At 37.7% G+C, this 24,453-nt stretch overlaps 1 protein-coding gene, 1 long non-coding RNA gene and 1 other non-coding gene across 10 annotated transcripts in view; 2 read left to right on the top strand and 1 right to left on the bottom strand.

Annotated features, from left to right (window-relative positions):
• Positions 1-24,453, top strand: part of LOC105467671 (putative ankyrin repeat domain-containing protein 20A2) — a 79,666-nt gene that overhangs the window by 10,833 nt on the left and 44,380 nt on the right. For 7 of the 8 annotated variants that reach the window (XM_071079797.1, XM_071079795.1, XM_071079796.1 and 4 more), the window contains 6 exons: positions 2,571-2,626; positions 9,476-9,506; positions 12,166-12,235; positions 15,429-15,519; positions 22,331-22,361; positions 23,332-23,401. In XM_071079797.1, coding sequence (XP_070935898.1) covers positions 2,571-2,626; positions 9,476-9,506; positions 12,166-12,235; positions 15,429-15,519; positions 22,331-22,361; positions 23,332-23,401 — 349 coding nt within the window. The remainder of the gene's footprint in view (positions 1-2,570; positions 2,627-9,475; positions 9,507-12,165; positions 12,236-15,428; positions 15,520-22,330; positions 22,362-23,331; positions 23,402-24,453) is intronic. The other variant, XM_071079798.1, reaches the window with a different exon arrangement.
• On the top strand, positions 1,361-1,467 carry LOC139358998 (U6 spliceosomal RNA). Its single transcript, XR_011614500.1, has one exon. It is a non-coding gene; the product is annotated as a U6 spliceosomal RNA (small nuclear RNA).
• Positions 9,159-13,918, bottom strand: LOC139358565 (uncharacterized). The gene is made up of 5 exons (XR_011613711.1): positions 13,638-13,918; positions 13,401-13,522; positions 11,021-11,304; positions 10,036-10,298; positions 9,159-9,496 (listed from the first exon to the last, which is right to left on the bottom strand). It is a non-coding gene; the product is annotated as an uncharacterized lncRNA (long non-coding RNA).

Below are 24,453 nucleotides of genomic sequence, written 5' to 3'. Positions count from 1 at the left end.
CTTATACATTAGATAAGAGTTCATAGTTTGGTTCAGATGGTTTGAAATAGCAATGAGTTAGTCTACTTTTAGCCAGAAATCAAGCAGCAGTCTAGGTTAGTTCAAAGTAGAGTGCAAGATTTTTTCAGGATTTTTAACACCTTTATTCCCGGTGACCTCAGTGTTGTCCATTTTATTCTAAGTATAATCCCCATGCATGGGATAAAAAGAGCCACATCTTTGATTTCTTTTCCTTTCCTTTCTTTCTTTTTTTATTTTTCTTTTTCTATTCTTCTTCTTCTTCTTCTTCTTATTATTATTATTATTATTTTGTAGAGACAAGGTCTCACATTGTTGCCCTGGCTAATCTCTAACTCCTGAGCTCAAGTAATCCTCCTGCCTCGGCCTTTCAAAATGCTAGCCACCATGCCTGGCCTGACTTTTCTAATTAGTTATTGGGTCTTGAAATGTCCAATTTAGCAGAAAATCTTGTATTGTCCCCTCGGGCTGTCTCCTGTGTCTTCCTTCTTTGAATTTTCCAGGAAGCTAAGGGGTTCCCTAAGTTCAAGGAAGACAATCTTTCTTTACAAGTCAGAAGAACGGGAAAAAAGGCCGTTCTGATCATTCTGTTGTTTCCATGGACTCGCTTGCTGTTTTGCTGCCATTGTAACCCATCCTGCAATCTGATAATGACTGACCTTTGCCACCAGGTTGCCTTCACTGATGCAGACCCCCTAGTTTTCATGGTGATTCATATATAGAGTTCAAAGCTATGGTGTTTATTAGTTTATGTACTTATGGTCAGTCGTTGTTCCCAGCACCCTGCTCTGCCAGCTAGGCCTCCTAGCTTTACCCACACAAATACTGAGAAAGTTGATGCTTGCCCTACACTAAAAATCTTATTTGGAGCCCACCTCTTAGCTAGTCTTAGCCTAGGCCTTCACGGTATGTTATCCTTTGAAAGCCATATTTGTCTTTTCTTTAACCGCTATTAGTTGGGATTGTTCTCCACAGTCAGGGATGTTCAAATAATGTTGCAGGGAGATCAGAGTTCCCTTTCCCTTTTGCTATAAGATCTGTACCTTGAGGCTTTTTATATCCTGTGCAGAAGCTTTGGTTAGATAGCAGAAGGTTCCATGTTATCTTTCCAGCAAGTAGTGGGATCAAACTTGCGGTTGGCCCCTCTAGCAATGTGTCTCTATAATCATGAAAATCTCTTGGGCTACTCGCAGCTCTTCCTCAAATTTTAAATATATTTTAAAATTCCACCTCACAGGAAGTCATTCAATAAAATTCTCAGAATCTAAAGTAAGTGAGTTGGATTTACCAGAGCTAAGCCTCATCCATGACTCATGAGTATTTGTGTATCAAACAGGCCTTTGTGCTTGTTTCCACAGCACATATTTTAAAATTGGATCAATACAGAGCAGATAAGCATGGCTGCTGCCTGGGGATGGCACACAGATTCAGAAAGCATTCCATATTTTGCATAGTCCCAGGAAGGTCATTTGACTGTTTGTTGAGTAGCTCCTAGGAAGCAGTGTGAGTGAAACCAAAACAGGAGACCCCCCAATATTGAAATTGTGATTATCACTATGAAAATATTGATGTCCAGTGATCTCTGAAAGGATAACAGAGCTGAGTAATATTTAGGGGATGTTACATGTTGTTAGTACATGTCTTGGAAATGAAAAAATGTCCACTTGCCTTTCCTTCATGGAACCGAAAAACAATCACAGCAAGGTTCTGTCTTGTCTGTTAGTTGGAGAGGACCGGGGAGATCCAGCATCCTGGCATGGATCTGCTGGCTTAGAGTTTGAGGAGGTAGAGAAGGAGTGGTAGTTGTCCAAGCCGGGTTTTGACACCTATTAGTTTTCTGCCCTTGGTGTGATTGATGAACTCAGTGATGGGAGACAATTAGGTAATCCATTTTAATGAGAATATATATATATATATATATAAATTTTGCAGTAAGTTATGAATTAGGTAAGATTCCCTGAATTACAAGCCAGAATGAATACAACTAATAACCAAAATTAGCACTTAATAACATCTTCTGAAAACTGCAACATTTGAATATTAGAACTTATAGAAAAGCCTACACCAAGCTTTATTTGGGATTCCAAAATGGTTTCAGGAATCAAGTTCAAGAAGAAATTATTCCATTGCTTTACTATTTCTCTGAACATTTAAACATGTAATCTCATTACATCTTCCTAAGGTAGCAGAGTCCTTATTTTTTAGAAGAAACCATGGAACCTACGAGAAGCAACTTGTCTGAAAAGAAAATACCTATTGGTTACAGAGCAAGGATGTATTCTGAGTGCAGGACACTTTGCATGATGTCCAGCTAACTAGAGTTAATTTACTGAGCTGTTCTCCCTCCATTTATGAGTACTTCCCTTTCTTTTATTCTTTAATTATAAGCTTAATAAGCTTGTAAGGTTTAAAAATTTGAAGTGTATGGGATATTAAAATTCTGATATTAGGTCTGATATTGCCTTAAATGGTTTTAGAATTTAATATGTTTGGTAAATATTTTTTATTTCAGTGTTAAAATAACAACTTATTTATTACTTTTGTATACATAGAATTAAACAACAAATTTTGGAACATAAAAAGAAGATACTTAAAAATGACAAACCAGGTAAGACTTCTGATAGTGAATTTCTTATTTCTCTTGGTGGTCCTGCTCTTGATAAGAAAATGAAAAGTAACATGTAAGATTAAGGTAGTGTTAATCAAAAAAGACCAGTTTAAAAATATGTGTAAATTGAATGTGTATATATGTATATACATATGTAAACTAATTTTTAAAATTTAACTAGTTTGAAATTCAGATTTATTTAAGAAGGTAGTTGTAGCTCATTTATAATCTCAAACATTATTGTCTTAAAAAGTCATTTATGATCCCTAAAATCCTATATAATGTTTTTGCATGAATAAGAAAAAAGATTTTTAACTTAGTATGTTGTATGTTTCCTCTGTAGTCACATTATAACCAATTGGACTTGCTATACAAATGGATCTTCTATTTCAGTTTTATAATAAATTGTTTATATTTAGTAAATAAAGAATTACAGTTGACCCATGAATAATGTAGGGGTGAGGGACTCTGATCCCTGTGCAGTTGAAAATCTGAGTATAACTTTTGATTACTTCACCTTAGCTACTAATGCCCACTAGTGGCTGGAAGCCTTCCTGATAACATAAAACAGTTGATGAACACCTATTTTGTTTTTGCCGCATTATTATATTCTGTGTTCAGACAATAAAGTAAGCCAGAGAATTGAAGCTGTTAGAAAGAAAATCATCAGGAAAGATATATTGACTTTTCATAAAGCATCAGTAGATGCTGACAAAGGTCTTCATGATCTTCAGGTTGATTAGCCTGAGGTGGAAGAGGAGAGGTGGATCTTGCTGTGTCTGGGTTGCATAGGCAGAAGAAAATCTGCATATAAGTGAATCCCCGCTGTTCAAGGGCAAACTGTATTACATATTGATGTGTGTCACTAAGAAAGTAACTATCTTTAGAACCAGGAACTCAGCAATCCCTTTCTGTTACCGTAAATAAATGGCAATAAGAACTGTAGAACTGCCGGGCGCGGTGGCTCACGCCTGTAATCCCAGCACTTTGGGAGGCCGATGCAGGCGGATCACAAGGTCAGGAGATCGAGACCACGGTGAAACCCCGTCTCTACTAAAAATACAAAAAATTAGCCGGGCGCGGTGGCGGGCGCCTGTAGTCCCAGCTACTCAGGAGGCTGAGGCAGGAGAATGACATGAACCTGGGAGGCGGAGCTTGCAGTGAGCCGAGATCACGCCACTGCACTCCAGCCTGGGCTGCACTCCAGCCTGGGCGACAGAACGAGACTCCGTCTCAAAAAAAAAAAAAAAAAGAAAAAGAAAAAAAGAACTGTGGAACTGAACCAGCGTGCACCCATACAAATAGGAGACTATTTTTTGAAGACAGCTACTGAGCACAGAAGACAGAAAAGCAATTCTTTCATGAGAAGTACAAAATATATTACATATTCCTACACAAGCAAAATGGTTTTATCTGTCATAGTTTACACACACACAGTTTACAAGCACATACACACACACGTTCACACGTGTACACACAAACACAAAGTTAGTCCTGCTAATTCTTAATGACCAAATCCAACTGTTCACAGGGAGCGGTGGATAACACATCCTACAGTTTGGATGCAATTCTTTCATCTTTTTGACTTGTTTTGTGATGAACTGCTTTTAATGGATGAACCATGTTTTCAGTTTTAGGAGAAACACAGAAAAAGATTAGAAGCAAGTAAACAGGACTCTATGATCAGTAGTAGGCTATTATAGTACATTCTCAATAATACTATGTTTTTCTCCAGTTATACAATTTACTTGAATGATGCACAATTAATCAATTATTAGTATTATAGGAGATGGGGTCTCTCTATGTTGCCTTGGCTAGAATACCGTGTCTATTCATTGGTGCATTCATAGCTCACTGTAGCCTTGAACTCCTGGGCTCAAGCAGTCCTCCTACCTCATCCTCCTGAGTAGCTGGGACTACAGTTTTTTGTGGTTACATTTGGCCTGATACACAATTATTTATTTATTTATTTTTGATACACGGTTTCCCTCTGTTGCCGATACTGGAGTGCAGTGGTGCCATCTTGGCTCACTGCAACTTCTGCTTCCTGGCCTTAAGTGATCCTTTCACCTTTTACCTTAGCCTCCCAAGTAGCTGGGACTACAGGCATGCACCACCACACTTGCCTAATTTCTTTTTAAGGTTCTTTGTTGTTGTTGTTTGTTTATTTGTTTAATAGATGAGGTCTCACTCTATTGCCCAGGCTGGTCTGGAACTTCTGGACTCAAGTGATCCTCCTGCCTCAGCCTCCCAAAATGCTGGGATTTACAAGTGTGAGCCACTGCACCTGGCCTGCACAATTATTATAAAAAGGAATTAAGCCCAGTTGAGTTGCAGAAAATTGACCACCTTTTCATTTTTTTCTAGAAATATTCATATTGTAGAACATATTGTCAATCACCCAAATTCTCTATTTTTTCTTCAGTTAAAATAGGATTGCTGCTTATTTCACATTATTTTCTGACATTATCATTTCATTTATTCCTTTTATGGCTTTATTCGATTGGATAGATATAGAAATATAAGACTCTCCAAGTTGAATATCAAGGGAAAAAAAAGAAAAGAAAAACAGATTAGGGAAAGCTACTCTGTGAAATAACCACCTGATTACAGTTACATATATCATATCAACTTCATAAAAGTCTTACACAATGCATTTGTGTCAAGGTTCCCCAAGACCAACCCCAGGTTTGGTGGTTCACTAGGACTCACAGGACTCAGCAAATAGTCATACTCAGATCTTTACTTGATTACAAGAAAGGGGACAAACAGAATTAGTAGAGGAAAAAGGTGTATGTGTCAAGTCTGGAGGAAACCAGACACAAGCTTCCAGGAGTTCTCTCCTGTGGAGTTCCCAGGATCTGGGAATTCTCCCAGGCTCACATATTGACAACATTTGTGCAGTGATATCTAGCAGTACCAGAGTCTCATTAGAGACTAAGTACCCAAGTGTTTCTATGGAGGTTACTCTCCCTGACATGTACCCCAATTCCAGACTCCTAGAAGGAAAGCAGCTGTTCAGAGTAACCACACTGTTTCTATAAACACTTTAGACACAGTGAGCCACTCTCCTTAGGGAATGGTGGAAACTCTCCCAATTCCAATTTCCTAAACACCAGTCAAGGGCCAGCCTTGTGTGCAGGCCTTTCTAAAGATGGCAGTCTGTTGCCTGCTCTATGAAATCTTTATTGCACAACACTTATAGCCCCAACTTAACTTTTGGTGTTGTTTTACATTTTCATTTTAATAACACATAATATTATAAGATAAGGTAAATTGGTAGTAATTTCTTTTGTATGATCCATCTTAAGTTGCAATGCTGGTTACTTTTTTGACTTTTGGTGACAAACAGGTATTTGTATATAAGTTACCATAACAGTGTTAGGTAATGATAATCTGTCCTTTTTATCTTATTAGCCTTTCAGTAAAATTGTGAAATTAAATAAGCATAATAAGTTCTGAGTTAAAATTAGAATAAAATTGTCTTTTTTTTGGATGACATGGATAATCTAGTTTTCATATTGTGCTAAATCCCTGTTTAGAAGTATGAAACGAGATAAAATATTCAATCATTTCAATCAATATCGTCTTGCCTAAGCATGCAATTAACTTATTTTATAAATTTTATATACTTCACTTTGAGAAATAATGACCACGTGTTGTTATTTTGATCTTCAATGATCTCTAATTTTTAGGGTCACCAAGTCTTGCTTAAATATATCATAATAACAGGTTCAGTGAATATTTTTCATTTTTTATTATTGATTTTTTTTTGAGACACAGCTTTGCTCTTGCTACCCAGGCTGCCGTGCAATGACACAATCTCAGCTCGCTGCAACCTTGACTCCCAAGTTCAAGCAATTCTCCTGCCTCAGCCTCCCAATTACCTGGGACTACAGACATGCACAACCATGCCTGGCTAATTTTTTGTATTTAGTAGAAATGGGATTTCACCATGTTGGTCAGGGTGGTCTTGAACTCCTGACCTTAAGTGATCCACCCACCTCAGCCTCCCAAAGTGCTGGGATTGCAGGCATGAGCCACTGACCCTGGCCATCGTTTTATTTATTTATTTATTTATTTATTTTAATTTTTGTTCTGGAGATCCTGGGATGCATAGACAGTGAATATCTTTTTTATTTTTATTTTTTAATTTTTTTGAGATGGAGTCTCGGTCTGTCTTCCAGGATGGAGTGCAGTGGTGTGATCTCAGTTAACTGAAACCACCGCCTTCTAGGCTCAAGCGATTCTCCTGCCTCAGCCTCCCGAGTAGCTGAAATTACAGGTGCTTGCCATCATGTCCAGCTAATTTTTGTATTTTTAGTAGACACGAGGTTTTGCCATGTTGGTCAGACTGGTCTTGAACTCATTACCTCAAGCTGATCTTGAACTCATGACCTCAGGTGATCCCCCCACCTTTGCCACCCAAAGTGCTGAGATTACAGGCATAAGCCACTGAGCCCAGTTGTGAATATCTTTTTTAAATCAACAGCTTTATTTCTTAGAGCAGTTTTAGGTTCAGAGCAAAATTGAGAGGAAGGTACAGAGATTTCTCATATATTCCATGCCTCCCACGTGCATAGCCTCCCCCATGATTAGTATTTTCCACCAGAGTGGTACATTTGTTACAACTGATGAACTTACACTGACACATTATAATCACTCAAAGTTCATATTTACATCAGGCTTCACTCTTGATGCTGTACATTCTGTGAACCTGGACAACTGTATAATGATATGACATCTATCTATTACTGTAATATTATCGACAGAACAGTTTCACTACCCTAAAAATTCTCTATACTATGCCTGTTCATCTCTCATTTTCTCCCTAGCAACTCCTGGCAACCATTGATCTTTACTCTGTCTTCATAGTTTTATTATTTTCAGAAGAGTACAGTGGATATCTTTTTGAATAGTTAAAAAATTAGAGGTCCATGGTAATTGAACATAGTCATTGAAGATGTTCCTTGTCCTTTTTGTTTTCCTTTTGCTTCTTTATCACTGTAAAGAATGATATATGCTGATGAGATGTGCTTTACATACTCAGAAAACATGATTTGTATAGATATTTGGGACATAATAGAAAGGGGTGAGGGAAAGGACACCATGCTGTGCCACACGGCACAAACTGGAGTATCTTGCTCTATGATAGAGATAGACTCCCTCGCAATGGAAGGAGACAAGCACAACGGGTTGGACTTCATAAAAGTGGAATCACTAAGTCTGTCATACTTACCTTCGGTTGGAGTTCAGACCAGGCAGTGAATGCTATAGGTAAATACATGTGTTCCTCACTGATCCTCTTCCTTTGAGGGATGAGGTTGACAAGAGCCTGCATTATGATGACATGACTCATCTACAACTAGATTCTGTCGTGAGGGATGGTAAGGGAGTTTTGCTTGATGTGCGGTGAAAAAGAATTTTTTTCTCCTACTTGGGAGAAGAGCAAGCATTGGAACATTCTAGTAGTAAAAGGGCATTGATAGTTTTCTTTCTATACATTTTTCACATCAGATAATACTGCCCAGCAGCCTGCCATACCTCCCCAGTGTTCCTTAAACTTCTCTCTGAATATGGATAAGCTCTTAAAGGAGTGATGTTTCCAGTGGTTCTTTCTGTGGGAGGTAAAATGGCAGGTGAATTTGGGCTTTGTTATACATAGGGCAGAACAAATAGCTACAACTAAGGAAACCACCCAGCACCTTCCCCAGAAGAGTATTAGCCAGAGTAACACACCGATCTCTCTTCAGCTCTTCTCCACTGGTGGCTGGAAGGTCTTTGCAAGGATTCCTGTTTCTGGTCTGATTCCTATGTTTTGCTGGCTTCTGGTGATATAGGGTGTTTTATCCTAAACTGAACAGTTTGAACTGAAGAGCTAGAGAGGCTGTGTTGTGCTATAACAAAATAAGTGCAGTAGTTCCCCCTTAACTGTGGGAAATACATTCCAAGACTCCCAGTGGATGCATGGAACCGCGAATAGTACTGAATCACAAACTGTTTTTTCCTATGCATACCTATCTATGATAAAGTTTAATTTATAAATTAAATTAAATCTGATTGTGTCTGCCGATAGGGTGTGAGAATTGAATGGTGTCATCAGCAGGAATGATTTTTGATTGTTGAGGAAAATCTCTCCACACATTTGGTCACAGAAGCCTTCTTTGTAGATGATTGTTGCTGTGGCGTGAGGGCAGAGAAAACCCTGTCAAGTATGTCTTTCCGCACATATAGTGGATAAGGGGTACTACTGAATACTCTGTTTTAACGGCCTCTCATATTTTGGTCCAGAAATCATGCTCTTTGACACTGTTGACTCATCACACCTGTTCTGCTAACAATACCATTTTTGCTCAATCTCATAGGGTTTGGCTAAAATGACTTGTGTACTGCAGTTCACTTGTAGATACTACGTTTTTATAAATTTATTCTTCTTTTCATCTAATAAATACAAAGGGAAGAGTTCTTACTGCATTAATTACTTACCAATAGGTATAATTAATGTTAATTCTAGTAAAGTCCCAGGCACGCTCCCAAAGGAATGCTTTATAACATAGCATCAGTCTTATGCTTAAAAAAAAGAAAAAAAAGCCAAAACAAAACAAATACAACAACAACAAAAACAGCATCTAAAGCATACACAAAAGTGTGCCCAATTGTTTTATGATGGTAGAGTCTTACTATGTTTCCTGAGCTGGTCTCAAACTTCTGGGTTCCTCAAGTGATCCTCCTGCCTCATCCTCCCAAATACTTTAGAGTACAGGCCTGCAGTGCTGTGCATTCTTATGCTTTTAATATTCTGTACATTTATTATTGATTTAAAATGCATTTTTCCTTTTTCTTTAATAGATGCTGGAAGTTCTGATGAATCTGCAGTCAGGTAGGATTTAATAGATGTAAACATTTATGTTAACTAAGGAAATAGAGATGGAAGAAACTAATATCTGTTGAGTGTTGTATTCTGGGCTAGACATCCTGCTATGTTCTATGCATTTATCATCTCATAAAGGCATCACAACATCTGTGTTCCTATAACCTACTGTTCATTCAGTAAACAACTATGGATTAGAGCAGTTGATTGATTGCCTCATGATCCCATAGTTAACAAAGAAGCTGGCCCACAACTTGACCGTCAGCCTGCCTGCCTTCCAAATCCCTTCTCTTGCTCCTCAGCATAGATTGATAGACATCTGTGCAGCCATTGGATCAAGGTATAGGTCTGAATCAGTTTAATCAGATTCATTAATTCAATTAATGCCTAAATTAGTGAGAGTTTAAATACCTTAAACTCTCATTGAAGGTTATTGTTAGAATGTGGTTAGTCCAAGAGTTTGTCCTAATAAATTTGACAATTTCAGTGGTAACCGGTATCTTATTTTTACCATCAAAGGCTTTAGGGCAGAACTTACTTAGCTTTGGCCATAGGACTGGAAGTTTTACAAAAGTAAGTTTAGGCAAGTCTTAGAGAGAAATGATTTGACTTCCCAGTTTGGTTTTCCATTTAGGCCAGGAGTTCTGTTGACTTCCATAATACTTTTTAAAGTCTTGTTTCTTTTTCCATGACTTTTCTATAATCTTGTCTTGATTTTTAATGCTTTCCTTTCTGCTTTTTTTGTGTTTCTTTTGTTCTATTATTTTTTCAAATTCTGTTGGCTATGTACTCCCAGTTTTCCTATAGACAGAATCAAGAGGACATAGAATTACAGAATGTTAAGGAATCTTAGAATGAATTAAAATACCTCCTAGTATTTTTACCTGTGTTGAATATTCCGGTTAAGTGAGTCTGTAGATAGAGAATGTGAGGCTCAAAGAGATTAGTGTGCTTTTTTTAGACATAGCAATTGGCAGAAATGAGATTTGAACTCATTTTAAAGCCCAGTAGAAACAGGAGTGAGTCTGGTGCACACAGTGGATAGAATGAGAATGGAATTAGCTGGTGAACCCAATGGAAGTAGGTAATAATGGAATGAGCAGGGGAAAGCCACGTTTGAAGAGAAACAACACTGGATTGTGTAGGAGTATGAAGTCTTCACTAAGAGATGAAAATATTGGGGTTTATGACAAGTTTGATAAAGATAAATTATAAAGATGAAAGACACAAGAAATTTGGGAATTATCTACAAAGGCACATTACAATAGAAGGTTCAAGGGAGCTCTAAAAAGTTTGCTGTTTTTTTTTTTTTTTTAATCAAGGACCGACAAACTTGACGATTTTTACTGAAATATGCTAAAACATTTTGAGACACTGGGAGGAGTGTCTGCAGCAGACAGAAATGTGGTATCATCTGCTTCCATCCTGACTTACAGAGGGGTGGCTTAGAGCCCCTGGAGTACTAAGAGGCTGGAGACTGCTGAACTACATAGATATGTGGTACAGGGCAGGTGCCTCCTTACCTCTGCCTCTGTTCCCAATTCACTGATGTCCTTCCCATGTCCATGTAGGCTGGGTCAGGGGCATGATTGTCTGGCAAATCAGTCATGGAGTTCAGTTGGGTAGTTGGCAGTGTGTCTGTGCTGGGGGAAGGTGACGGAGACTCCAGTTGGCTTGCTTTTTGGGATGAGGGATATAGAGATTTGTTACTCCTGGTCATTTGAGGCCATCCTTTCCGGAATCTGTGCTTTCATAGACTGAAGAGTTGAAGATTGAAGACTTCTATGGAGCCCTGCAGTAGTGGAATCTGAAAGTGGGTGCCCATAGGAAGAAAGATATTTAGATAGTACTTACAGAAATAGAGGTACAACTACCAGGACTCTGTATTTCCTGCAGTCTCTCTCCATGGATGTCTGAGTGCCTATGAAAATTTTTAATGGCTTATTAGCTTATGTGGACCTGAATAAGGTAGTACCTATAGAGTGAAAATAATGGGATTTTATAATTATTAGTGTTTTAATCTTTCTGGGAAAAGTATTCTCAATAAGAATATACACCTTTGTTATTTGACTTTTGTACATTTAGCTTTCATACATTTCAAATATTGCAGGAGATTCCCTATACTGATTTAGGGCAAAGGAAAGCAATAGGACCTTCCTCAGTGGGTTCCATGCTGAGGAATCAAGACTGCCATTTTGAAGTGAAGCAGATTAGTCTCTTAAGGAGAGATAGATCAAGGAAAAGAGACAGTGGATCTTTCTACCTTGTTTTAAGTCGTCAGTTTTCTTCCAGTTTAGGTAACAACATTTATGTCATCCATTAATTGAATTTTAAGCTCAGCTTCAGGACAGATAATTTGTGCGTGTAAATTACTGTCAGGCTCTGCCAATATATTGACTGTCACTATTTGTTATAAAGCCCAAGGTCAGTTTTCATAGAATATTTTATAGATTTAGACAGATGGAGGCAGAAATAGGTAACTAAAATCTATTTTTAGAACAGAGGCCATATTTTAATTGCATCAAGAATCATTATTTAATATATGGATCACCGACCTTTCCCCAGATTATGTCTTTTGTTTGAGGGGGAAGCTGGATATAAACTGGCAATTATAAAAATTGTAAGGAAATCAACTTGCCCATTTTCATTGTGCGTTTTTGGTCTCAAGCATTTTCCATGAACTGTGTGTGGATTCGTTGCCTACATCGGATGACGAAGACATGAGTGTTGCTGCTAAGGTAAAGTGGTGTCTTGTAAAATTAATTTTCTCACTCTGAATCTAGTTTTGCACAGTATTTACTTTTCAAATTTAGCAGTGGTTTACCTGTCATTGTTTTATGATGATAATGGAAAGTTGGTCAGAGAAAAACACACATGTGGCTAGTTGATTCAAAAAATTTGTTTATCTTTGGTAACTAACAAAAATTGACAAGTACTGTGACAGGGTGGGAGCTGTGAACTGGAAAATAAGTAGTGACAGGAAAGTTGCATTAGTAAATGCTTTCCCTGATAGAGGAAATATGAAATTTGGTTAAGGTTTATTTGGATAAATAGTAACACTTTGACTTTTTAGTCATACAAGTGTGACTTTCATACTATTTATGCCTCTATAAATCTTCAGTGTTCAAATGATTTTCAGTAATCATGGACCCCCTCTGGTACTTTTTGGTGGTGAAAATGTCCAGGACATAGCATAGAGCTTTTTCTTGGAAACTTATTATTTTGATATCATATAGTTTCTAGGGGAGATTGTTTCTCTACCTATATTATTCTGTAGTGAGACTAAAATAATATTAAAAATTGTAGAAAAATGGCTGAGTGTGGTGGTATACACCTGTGGTCTCTGCTGCTTGGGAGTTTGAAGCAGGAAGATTACTTGAGCCCAGGAGTTTGAGAACGGCCTGGGCAACATAACAAGAATGTATCTGATTTAAAAATATAAATTATGGAAATGTAGACATTTAAATTTATGTTCTCAAAATTTGTATCGCAAAGGGATTTTTGTGTGTTTTATGAGTTGTCCATGAAGAGTTTATATAAAACACTTCCTCTCATTGAATAACATATTTTGCTGCAAATAACCAGTTCTAGAAGCAGAGACTCTTAATACCAATATAGTAAGACTTTAACACCATAATTTTATCATCGTAGTTTATTGAAAATATTTACTTGGCCGGGTTCAGTGGCTCATGCCTGTAACCCCAGCACTTTGGGAGGCTGAGGTGCATAGATCACCTGAGTTCGGTAGATCACCTGAGGCCAGGAGTTCGAGATCAGCCTGGCCAGCGAGGTGAAACCCTGTCTCAAAAAAAAAAAAAAAAAAAAAAAAAAACTCCACACACAGAAAAATTAGCCAGGCATGAAATACTATCACAGAAATACTTACATAAACTGGGAATATACCTGTGTTCCCAGCTGCTCAGGAGGCCAAGGGAAGAGAATCACTTGAACCCGGCAGGCAGAGGTTGCAGTGAACCAAGATCGCACCATTGCACTCCAGCCTGGGGGACAGAGCTAGACTACATCTGAAAAAATGAAATAAAATAATATAACGACTCAAAGTCCTTATATCACACTCTGAAATTTCAAATTTTGAAGTTTTGATATTTAGTTGTTTAATCATTGGAAGCTGCTGCATACCATAAGCTACTGGAGGTCAGTAAACACATTTGTGTCTCTCCTGGAGTGCCTAGAATACAGTCTTCCATGTAAGAAGCATTTTAATTGTTGTTTTTTGAGATGGGGTTTCACTCTGTCCCCAGGTTGGAGGGCACTGGTGAGATGATGGCTCACTTTGATCTCTCTTTCCTGGACTCAGGTGATCCTCACACCTCAGCCATCCAAGTAGTTGAAATTATTGTCCTATGTCACATTAGACCTGTGTCACCATGCTTGGCTGACTTTTGAACAGGCAGGGTTTTGCCTTGTTGCCCAGGCTGGTCTTTAACCTTTGGGCTCAAGTGTTCTGCCCACCTCAGCCTCTCATAGTGCTGAGGTTACAGACAGGAGACATTCAGCCTTAATAGTTGTTTAGTCTGAATAAATAGACAAGTGAATTTTTATGTAATAGAATATTGTAAGTCATATATCTAATGTGTCTAATGATTAAATATTGTATTGAAAATATTGCTTACATTTGTATTATTTGTTAGTATTTAAAGGTGTATAAGTTTTTATGTGTTATGTTGAGAAATTATGCCATAAATAAAAAGGAAATAAATTAGAAATAGGTCGTCAGCAGCAAAGAGGGTTACAATATATTTTCTAGTATCATTCAACTGGAATGTTAAAATTGTGATATTACATTAACATTTCTTAAATGTTTTATTAGCCTCAACTCATGTTCTAGTAAATATACCATTTCAAGCCATACATTACTCTTTAGTATTCTGGTGACCAAATCTTTTCCTGGGTGGAAATTTGATGAAAAGTTCCAGGTTTCCCTCTGTTGTAATAATGTTCTTTAAGGTAGTGGTAGATGACCATATTTAGCTACTTGAATGTCTTAGAGTAATAAACTCTATCACAGAAATACTTATAAACTAATTGTAGCATAAATATTAATTAGCATTATTCGGGACATGAAAGACCAAAACACTCTATAATAGATCTATTTCTCCATGTATTTTATGGTACTTCATGTTGTTTCTTTTCTTTCTTGACTTAAGCTCATATTTCATTGACCAATTAGGCTTGTTTTTCATTTGTATCTCTCTTTGTTCTCACATTTTAAATAGAAACTTCTGGGGAGTCAGGGTCTTTCTCTGTTCCCCAGTCTGGACTGCAGTGGCATGATCTTGGTTCACTACAGTCTCCACCTCTCAGGCTCAAGTGATCCTCCCACATCAGCCTCCTGAGCAGCTGGGATACAGGCACAGACCATCATGCCTGACTCCTTTTTGTATTTCTGTGTAGAGATGTATTCCCATTATGTTGCCCAGGCTGGTCTCAAACTCCTGAACTCAAGCAATCCACTCACCTTGGCCTTGCAAAGGGCTGGGATTACAGATATGAGCCACCACGTCTGGGCAACATTGGGGTTTATTTAAAGGAATTGATTACGGCTGGGTGTGCTAGTGCACACTGGTTATCTCAACAGTTTGGGAGGCAGAAGTGGAAGGTTTGCTTGAGCCTAGGAGGTTGAGACCAGCCTGGGCAGTATAATGAGGCCTTGTCTCTACAAAAGTAACAATAAATACATTAGCCTGGCATGATGGTATGCACCTGTAGTTCCAGCTATCAGGAAGTTTAGGTGGGAAGATTGCCTGAGGTCGGGAGGTTGAGACCACAGTGAGTCATAATCATGCCACTGCATTCTAGCCCTGGGTTGACAGAATGAGACCCAGTTTCACAATAAGAGAATGATAAGAATCTCTTGATGCAACTCATTATAATTTTTTAAATGGAAACTAACTCTTGATATTTCCTTAGAAGTGTGTCCCCAAGTATGTGTCACAGCCTTTACCTGGACCTTCCCATGAAAAAGGCAATGGAATAGTCAGTGGAAAAGGAAAAGGAGAAGGTGAGAACTGGATTTTGTTTTAAAAGTCATTTAATGGAATGTTTCTTTTAGAATATGAGCACTAATATAGTCTACTAGCTAAAGAAAATGTCCTATTAACTATAATAAGTAAAGGAGAATTAAAATGGTGATAACCAAGGGTCAGCTATTGATTCTATTGGGAGCACCACTGAAGGAGCTGAGTTCTGAGTTCCATTTTAAGATACTCTAAAAACTGAGGTAAGTCAGGAGAGAAGGAGGAGGAAATGAATAAAAGAGAAAGAAAGAATGAAGAGGGCAGAGTGTACACGGAATAAATTTTAAAAAGCATATGCGGGTATATGTAATGGAAGGTGGTAAAGTCAAATTGATTTGTAGAAGAAGGAAGAACAGGGTGTTAGAAATAGGAAAGAAGATAAAGTGAGCTTCCAGTACGAAAATGTGTCAGCGAATTAGAGTAACATTTTCCTACTCTTGCTGTCATCCTCACTACTGGGGAGGCATTAAGGATTGAGGTACTTTACCACACAGACATGGGTTTTATCTACCATAGATGAATATCACCGTAAATGATCAGCCATGAATGGCTATAATTTAGTTTTATAGAAAATGGTGTAAATTCATGGGATAGTATCCTATAGGCCAAATTAACATAGTTCAAAAGAATAGTGTTGGGTGATTATGGAGAAGACATTAAGTAGAGATGGTATTACCTGATTAAAGGTTCATTAGAAACATTATGGCTTATAATGTAGTATTAAATTCAGGGACATAGTAGGGAAGAAATTGACGCTAGGCCAAACAGGGCAATTAGGGTAAACCAATATGCAAGCACATCAGTGTAGAAAAGGGCATTCAAATTGTCGTGAATTAGTTGAGGAGATTCTGGAAAGTGCACATTCTGATTCAGCAGGTATGGGATTCTGTATTTCTCATGAGTACTCATTTGATGTTGGTGCTGGTCCCTGGACATAGCCCTGAAACAAGGGAATAGCCTTCCTTTAGAGAAATCTGGAAAAAGAACTATTGGAGAGCAATTTAAAAAATAACAGAATCCAGGGAAAGTATTGATTTCCTTTTATTTCTGAGCATGATTCTAGCCACAGGGGAAGGAGAATGAGATGAGAAGAGAGATTACAGGTGTATACTACTCCTGAACACAGATGACAACAGTGGTCACAATGATCGATAAAAAGCAGCTAGGAAGGGAAGCATCAGGATGACAGATCTAAAAATCACTTTTTCAAAGGAAGAGGGATTGTGAAAGGACAAGGAGGGAGGAAAGAAAGATATTTGCTTGGTTCTTGGGAGTTAAAGCCAAGTAAACTTGAGATGAGTCACTTCCAGTTGCTTTGGCGTATGGCCAGTCTCACAAGAGAGGTTATTGCTGTGGAGAGTACTGGAGGCAGGAGGGAGTGCTAGACTTGGGGTAAACTCCACAGCTCATTTCACTTCATAACTGTCAGGCCTCAGAGAGAGAAGTTTCACTGACATGAGCGAATAAGATGTGATTAAATTGCATATAGATGCTTTGGCTAATTTTTTTTGAGACAGCTAGTTATTTGATATAATAGCTGTTTCATAAATGTCCTTTACAGTGTAAGATAATATACCAAACTTAGTTAATTTTAGATGCAATCATATTATAAAATTCATTCTGTGAATACCAAATTTCTCATTTTCAATAAATACTGCACTGATTTTGCAATATAACAGTGTATTCATATCCAGCAAGTCTGTGGTATTTCAGTGTTTTCTTTTTTGATAAATATTTTGATATTTTTAACTGATTCTACATGGTTTATGTGATGGTTTTATGGACCGCCTTATGAGTGGATTGAAGAGCTGTAATTTAAGGCCGAACAAGGGGATAGGAGAAATGTAGGTGCTGCAGTAGCCCATGTGGTCATGGGAAAAATGAATATTTCATTTAGCTGTGATTTCATAAGTGTGTATAACAGCTGATCAATTTAGAACACTGTCTTTGATGAGAGGTGAATTGCACGTTCACCTGAACTGTCATCTCAACTGTGTATTTCCTCAGCGACAGGACATGGGGAATTTATCTGTGGTGTGCTGGCAGCAATGCCTCTGATGTGTTGAGTGAAAATACTCTGTACCTTCACCTTTAGCCTTGACATTGATATCCTCAGGTTTGATTTCCTCATCTGTTTAATGGTCTCTTTTCTCCTCATCAGCCCACGTGTTTACAGTGATATCCAGGCTTTTCTGTTTTAGGTACAGGCATTTGAAACATAATGTCACTATTTAAATGTAAACTGAGTTTTAGGAATCCTATATTCCTATTTTCCTCATTATATTTCTGTCATGTTGCTGTCCTAGGCAAGGAAAAGAAGAAGCCAAGAATTACCCTCAAAACTTTAAGTAATTATATACAAACCTTTGGTCTATATTTAAGGCTTCACATGTGAATTCTGAAGGTATTCGTGCATTGAGGGAAGATCATCTCAGTTTAATGAAGGCAGTTTTTAATTTAATGTATATTCATTAAATTGCTTTTTGAACATTTTGTCTCTAGTACAGAGAAACACACTATAATGTCATGGGTATTTGACCTTAATGTGTTCATGCACAAACTTAGTTATTCAAATATTTTCTTATCCCTCAAGAATCTGTTCACAGGAAGTGGTGGATAACACATCCTACAATTTGGATGCAATTCTTTCATCTTTTTGACTTGTTTTGTGATGAACTGCTTTTAATGGATGAACCATTTTTTTAGTTTTAGGAGAAACACAGAAAAAGATTAGAAGCAAGTAAGAGGAACTCTATGATCAGTAGTAGACTATTATAGTACATTCTCAATAGTACTATGTTTTTCTCCAGTTATACAATTTACTTGAATGATGCACAATTAATCAATTATTATTTTTATAGGAGATGGGGTCTCTCTATGTTGCCTTGGCTAGAATACCGTGTCTATTCATTGGTGCATTCATAGCTCACTGTATCCTTGAACTCCTGGGCTCAAGCAGTCCTCCTATAGTAGCTGGGACTACAATTTTGTGTGGTTACATCTGGCCTGATACACAATTATTTATTTATTTAGTTTTCATATAGGGTCACCCTCTGTTGCTGGTACTGGGGTACAGTGGTGCCATCTTGGCTCACTGCAACTTCTGCTTCTTGGCCTTAAGTGATCCTTTCACCTTTTACCTTAGCCTCCCAAGTAGCTGGGACTACAGGCATGTACCACCACACTTGGCTAATTTTCTTTTGAAGGTGTTGTTGTTGTTGTTGTTTGTTTCTTTGTTTCTGTGTTTGTTTGTTTAATAGATGAGGTCTCACTCTATTGCCCAGGTGGGTCTGGAACTTTGGGCTCAAGTGATCCTCCTGCCTCAGCCTCACAAAATGCTGGGATTTACAAGTGTGAGCCACTGCACCTGACCTGCACAATTATTATAAAAAGGAATTAAGCCCACTTCCGTTGCAGAAAATTGACCACCTTTTCGTTTTTTTCTAGAAACATTCATATTGTAGAACATATTGTCGATCACCCAGATTTTCTGTTTTTTCAGTTAAAATAGGATTGCTGCTTATTTCACATTATTTTCTGACATTATCGTTTCATTTATTTCTTTTATGGCTTTATTCAATTGGATAGATATAGAAATATAAGACTTTCCAAGTCAAATATCAAGGGAAAAAAAGAAAAGGAAAACAGATTAGGGAAAGCTATTCTGTGAAATAACCACCTGATTACAGTTACATATATCATATCAACTTCATAAAAATCTTACACAATGCATTTGTGTCAAGGTTCCCCAAGAGCACCCCCAGGTTTGGTGGTTCACTAGAAAGACTCACAGGACTCAGGAAATAGTCATACTCAGATCTTTACTTGATTACAAGAAAGGGGGCAAGCAGAATTAGTAGAGGAAAAAGGTGCACATGTCAAGTCTGGAGGAAACCAGGCACAAGCTTCCAGGAGTTCTCTCCTGTGGAGTTCCCAGGATCTGGGAATTCTCCCAGGCTCACATTTTGACAACATTTGTGCAGTGATATCTAGCAGTACCAGAGTCTCATTAGAGACTAAGTACCCAAGTGTTTCTATGGAGGTTACTCTCCCTGACATGTACCCCAATTCCAGACTCCTAGAAGGAAAGCAGCTGTTCAGAGTAACCACACTGTTTCTATAAAGACTTTAGACACAGTGAACCACTCTCCTTAGTGAATGGTGGAAACCCTTCTAGGCTCAAATGATTCTCCTGCCTCAGCCTCCCGAGTAGCTGAAATTAGAGGTGCCTGCCATCATGCCCAGCTAATTTTTGTATTTTTAGTAGAAAAGAGGTTTTGCCATGTTGACCAGACTGGTCTTGAATTCATTGCCTCTGGCTGGTCTTGAACTCATGACCTCATGTGATCCCCCTCCTTTACCTCCCAAAGTGCTGAGATTACAGGCATGAGCCACTGAGCCCAGTTGTGAATGTCTTTTTAAAATCAGTAACTTTATTTCTTAGAGCAGTTTTAGGTTCACAGCAAAATTGAGAGGAAGGTACAGAGATTTCTCATATATTCCATGCCTCCCACATCCATAGCGTCCCCCATGATTAGTATTTTCCACCAGAGTGGTACATTTGTTATCACTGATGAACTTACATTGACACATTATAATACATTCTAATCACTCAAAGTTCATAGTTTACATCAGGCTTCACTCTTGATGCTGTACATTCTGTGAACTTGGACAACTGTATAATGAATGATATGACATGTATCTATTACTGTAATATTATCGACAGAACAGTTTCACTACCCTAAAAGTTCTCTATACTATGCTTGTTCATCTCTCACTTTTACCCTAGCAACTCCTGGCAACCATTGATCTTTACTCTATCTTCATAGTTTTATTATTTTCAGAAGAGTACAGTGGAGATCTTTTTGAATAGTTAAAAAATTAAAGCTCCATGGTAATTGAATGTAGTCATTTAAGATGTTCCTTGTCCTTTTTGTTTTCCTTTTGCTTCTTTATCACTGTAAGGAATGACATATGCTGATGAGATGTGCTTTACATACTCAGAAAACATGATTTGTATAGATGTTTGGGACATAATAGAAAGGGTTGAGGGAAAGGACACCATGCCGTGCCACACGGCACAAACTAGAGTATCTTGCTGTATGATGTGGGTCCAGATAGACTCTCTAGCAATGGAAGGGGACAAGCACAAGGTGTTGGGCTTTATAAAAGTGGAATCACTAAGTCTGTCATACTTACCTTCGGTTGCAGTTAAGACCAGGCAGTGAATGCTATAGGTAAATACATGTGTTCCTCACTGATCCTCTTCCTTTGAGGGATGAGGTTGACAACAGCCTGTAGTATGATGACATGACTCATCTACAACTAGATTCTGTCATGAGGGATGGTAAGGGAGTTTTGCTTGATGTGAGGTGAAAAAGAATTTTCTTCTCCTACTTGGGAGAAGAACAAGCATTGGAATATTCTGGTAGTAAAAGGTCATTGATAGTTTTCTTTCTATATATTTTTCACATCAGATAATACTGCCCAGCAGCCTGCCACACCTCTCCAGTGTTTCTTAAGCTTCTCTCTGAATGTGGATAAGCTCTTAAAGGAGTGATGTTTCCAGTGGTTCTTTCTGTGGGAGGTAAAATGGCAGGTGAATTTGGGCCTTGTTATACATAGGGCAGAACAAATAGCTACAACTAAGGAAACCACCCAGCACCTTCTCCAGAAGAGTATTAGCCAGAGTAACACACCGATCTCTCTTCAGCTCTTCTCCACTGGTGGCTGGAAAGTCTTTGCAAGGATTCTTGTTTCTGGTCTGATTCCTATGTTTTGCTGGCTTCTGGTGATATAGGGTATTTTATCCTAAACTGAACAGTTTGAACTGAAGAGCTAGAGAGGCTGTGTTGTGCTATAACAAAATAAGTGCCGTAGTTCCCTCTTAACTGTGGGAAGTACATTCCAAGACTCCCAGTGGATGCATGGAACCACGAATAGTACTGAATCACAAACTGGTTTTTCCTATACGTACATATGGATGACAAAGTTTAATTTATAAATTAAATTAAATCTGATTGTGTCTGCAGATAAGGTGTGAGAATTGAATGTTGTTATCAGCAGGAAAGATTTTTGCTTGTTGGGGGAAAATCTCTCCACGCTTTGTCACAGAAGCTTTCTTTGTAGATGATTGTTGCTGTGGCGTGAGGGCAGAGAAAACCCTGTCAAGTATGTCTTTCCTCTCATATAGTGGATAACGGGTACTACTGTATACTCTGTTTTAACGGCCTCTCATATTTTGGTCCAGAAATCATGCTCTTTGACACTGTTGACTCATCACACCTGTTCTGCTAACAATACCATTTTTACTCCCTCTCATGGGGTGTGGCTGGGATGACTTGTATACTGCAGGTTACATGTAGATACCAAATTTTATAAATTTATTCTTCTTTGCATCTCATAAATACAAAGGGGAGAGATCTTACTGCATTAATTACCTATCAATAGGTATAATTAATGTTAATTCTAATAAGGTCCCAGGCATGCTCCCAAAGGAATGCTTTATAACATAGCAGCAGTCTTATGCTTTAAAAAAAGGAAACCAAAACAAAACAACAACAACAAAAACAGCATCTAAAGCATACACATTAGTGTGCACATTTTTTCATGAAGGTAGAGTCTTACTATGTTTCCCTAGCTGGTCTCAAATCTCTGGGTTCCTCAAGTGATCCTCCTGCCTCATCCTCCCACATAGTTTAGAGTACAGGCATGCGTTGTTGTGCACTCTTATCCTTTTAGTATTCTGTACATTTATTATTGAATTAAAATGCATTTTTCCTTTTTCTTGAATAGATGTTGGAAGTTCTGATGAATCTGCAGTCAGGTAGGATTTAATAGATGTAAACATTTATGTTAACTAAGGAAATAGAGATGGAAGAAACTAATATCTGTTGAGCGTTGTATTCTGGGCTAGACATCCTACTATGTTCTGTGCATTTATCATCTCATAAAGCCATCACAACATCTGTGTTCCTATAACCTACTATTTATTCAGTAAACAACTATGGATTAGTGCAGTCAATTAATTGCCTCATGATCCCATAGTTAACAAAGTAGCTGGCCCACAACTTGACCGTCAGCCTGCCTGCCTTCCAAATCCCTTCTCTTGCTCCTCAGCATAGATTGATAGACATCTGTGCAGCCATTGGATCAAGGTATAGGTCTGAATCAGTTTAATCAGATTCATTAATTCAATTAATGCCTAAATTAATGAGAGTTTAAATACCTTAAACTCTCATTGAAGGTTATTGTTAGAATGTGGTTAGTCCAAGAATCTGTCCTAATGAATTTTAAAATTTCCCTGGTAACCAGTATCTTATTTTTACCATCAAAGTCTTTAGGGCAGAACCTACTTAGCTTTGGCCATAGGACTGGAAGTTTTACAAAAGTTGTTTTAAGTCATCACTATTCTTCCAGTTTAGGTAACAACATTTATGTCATCCATTAATTGAATTTTAAGCTCAGCTTCAGGACAGATAATTTGTGTGTGTAAATTACTGTCAGGCTCTGCCAATATATTGACTGTCACTATTTGTTATATAAAGCTCAAGGTCAGTTTTCATTGAATATTTTGTAGATTTAGACAGATGGAGGCAGAAATAGGTAACTAAAATCTCTTTTTAGAACAGATGTCCTATTTTAATTTTATCAAGAATCATTATTTAATATATGGATCACTGACCTTTCCCCAGATTATGTCTTTTGTTTGAGGGGGAAGCCGGATATAAACTGGCAGTTATAAAAATTGTAAAGAAATCAACTTGCTCTTTTCATTGTGTGTTTTTGGTTTCAAGCATTTTCCATGAACTGTGTGTGGATTCATTGCCTACATTGGATGACAAAGACTTGAGTGTTGCTACTAAGGTAAAGTGGTGTCTTGTAAAATTAATTTTCTCACTCTGAATCTAGTTTTGCATAGTATTTACTTTTCAAGTTTAGCAGTGGTTTACCTGTCATTGTTTTATGGTGATAATGGAAAGTTGGTCAGAGAAAAACATACATATGGCTAGTTGATTCAAAAAATGTGTTTAACTTTGGTAACTAACAAAAATTGACAAGTACTGTGACCGGGTAGGAGCTTTGAACTGGAAAATAATAGTGACGGGAAAGTTGCATTATTAAATGCTTCCCCAATAGAAGAAATATGAAATTTGGTTAAGGTTTATTTGGATAAATAGTAACACTTTGACTTTTAAATCATACAATTGTGACTTTCAGACTTTCATACTATTTATGCCTCATAAATCTTCAGTGATCAAATGATTTGCAGTAATCATGGACCCCCTCTGGTACCTTGTAGTTGTGAAAATGTCCAGCACATAGCATAGAGCTTTTTCTTCTTGGAAACTTATTATTATGTTATCATATAGTTTCTAGGAGAAACTGTTTCTCTACCTATATTATTGATTCTGTAGTGAGACTAAAATAATATTAAAAATTGTAGGAAAATTGCTGAGTGTGGTGGTGTGTACCTGTGGTCCCTCCTGCTTGGGAGTTTGAGGCAGGAAAATTGCTTGAGCCCAGGAGTTTGAGAACGGCCTGGGCAACATAACAAGACTGTATCTGATTTAAAAATATAAATTGTGTAATGTAGAAATTTAAATTTATGTTTTCAAGATTTGTATCGCAAAGGGATTTTTTTTTGTGTTTTATGAGATGTCCATGAAGAGTTTATATAAAACATTTCATCTAATTTCATCTAATTGAATAACATGTATTTTGCTGCAAATAACCAGTTCTAGAAGCAGAGACTCTTAATACCAATATAGTAAGACTTTAACATCATAATTTTATCATCATAGTTCTTAAAAAATATTTACTTGGCTGCGTTCAGTGGCTCATGCCTGCAATCTTAGCACTTTGGGAGGCTGAGGTGGGTAGATCACCTGAGGTCAGGAGTTCAAGATCAGCCTGGC

Source organism: Macaca nemestrina, chromosome 15, assembly GCF_043159975.1.
Source record: "Macaca nemestrina isolate mMacNem1 chromosome 15, mMacNem.hap1, whole genome shotgun sequence".
Taxonomy (NCBI): domain Eukaryota; kingdom Metazoa; phylum Chordata; class Mammalia; order Primates; family Cercopithecidae; genus Macaca; species Macaca nemestrina.
Note: the sequence above shows the minus strand (reverse complement) of the source record. Positions and strands in the feature narration are given on the sequence as shown.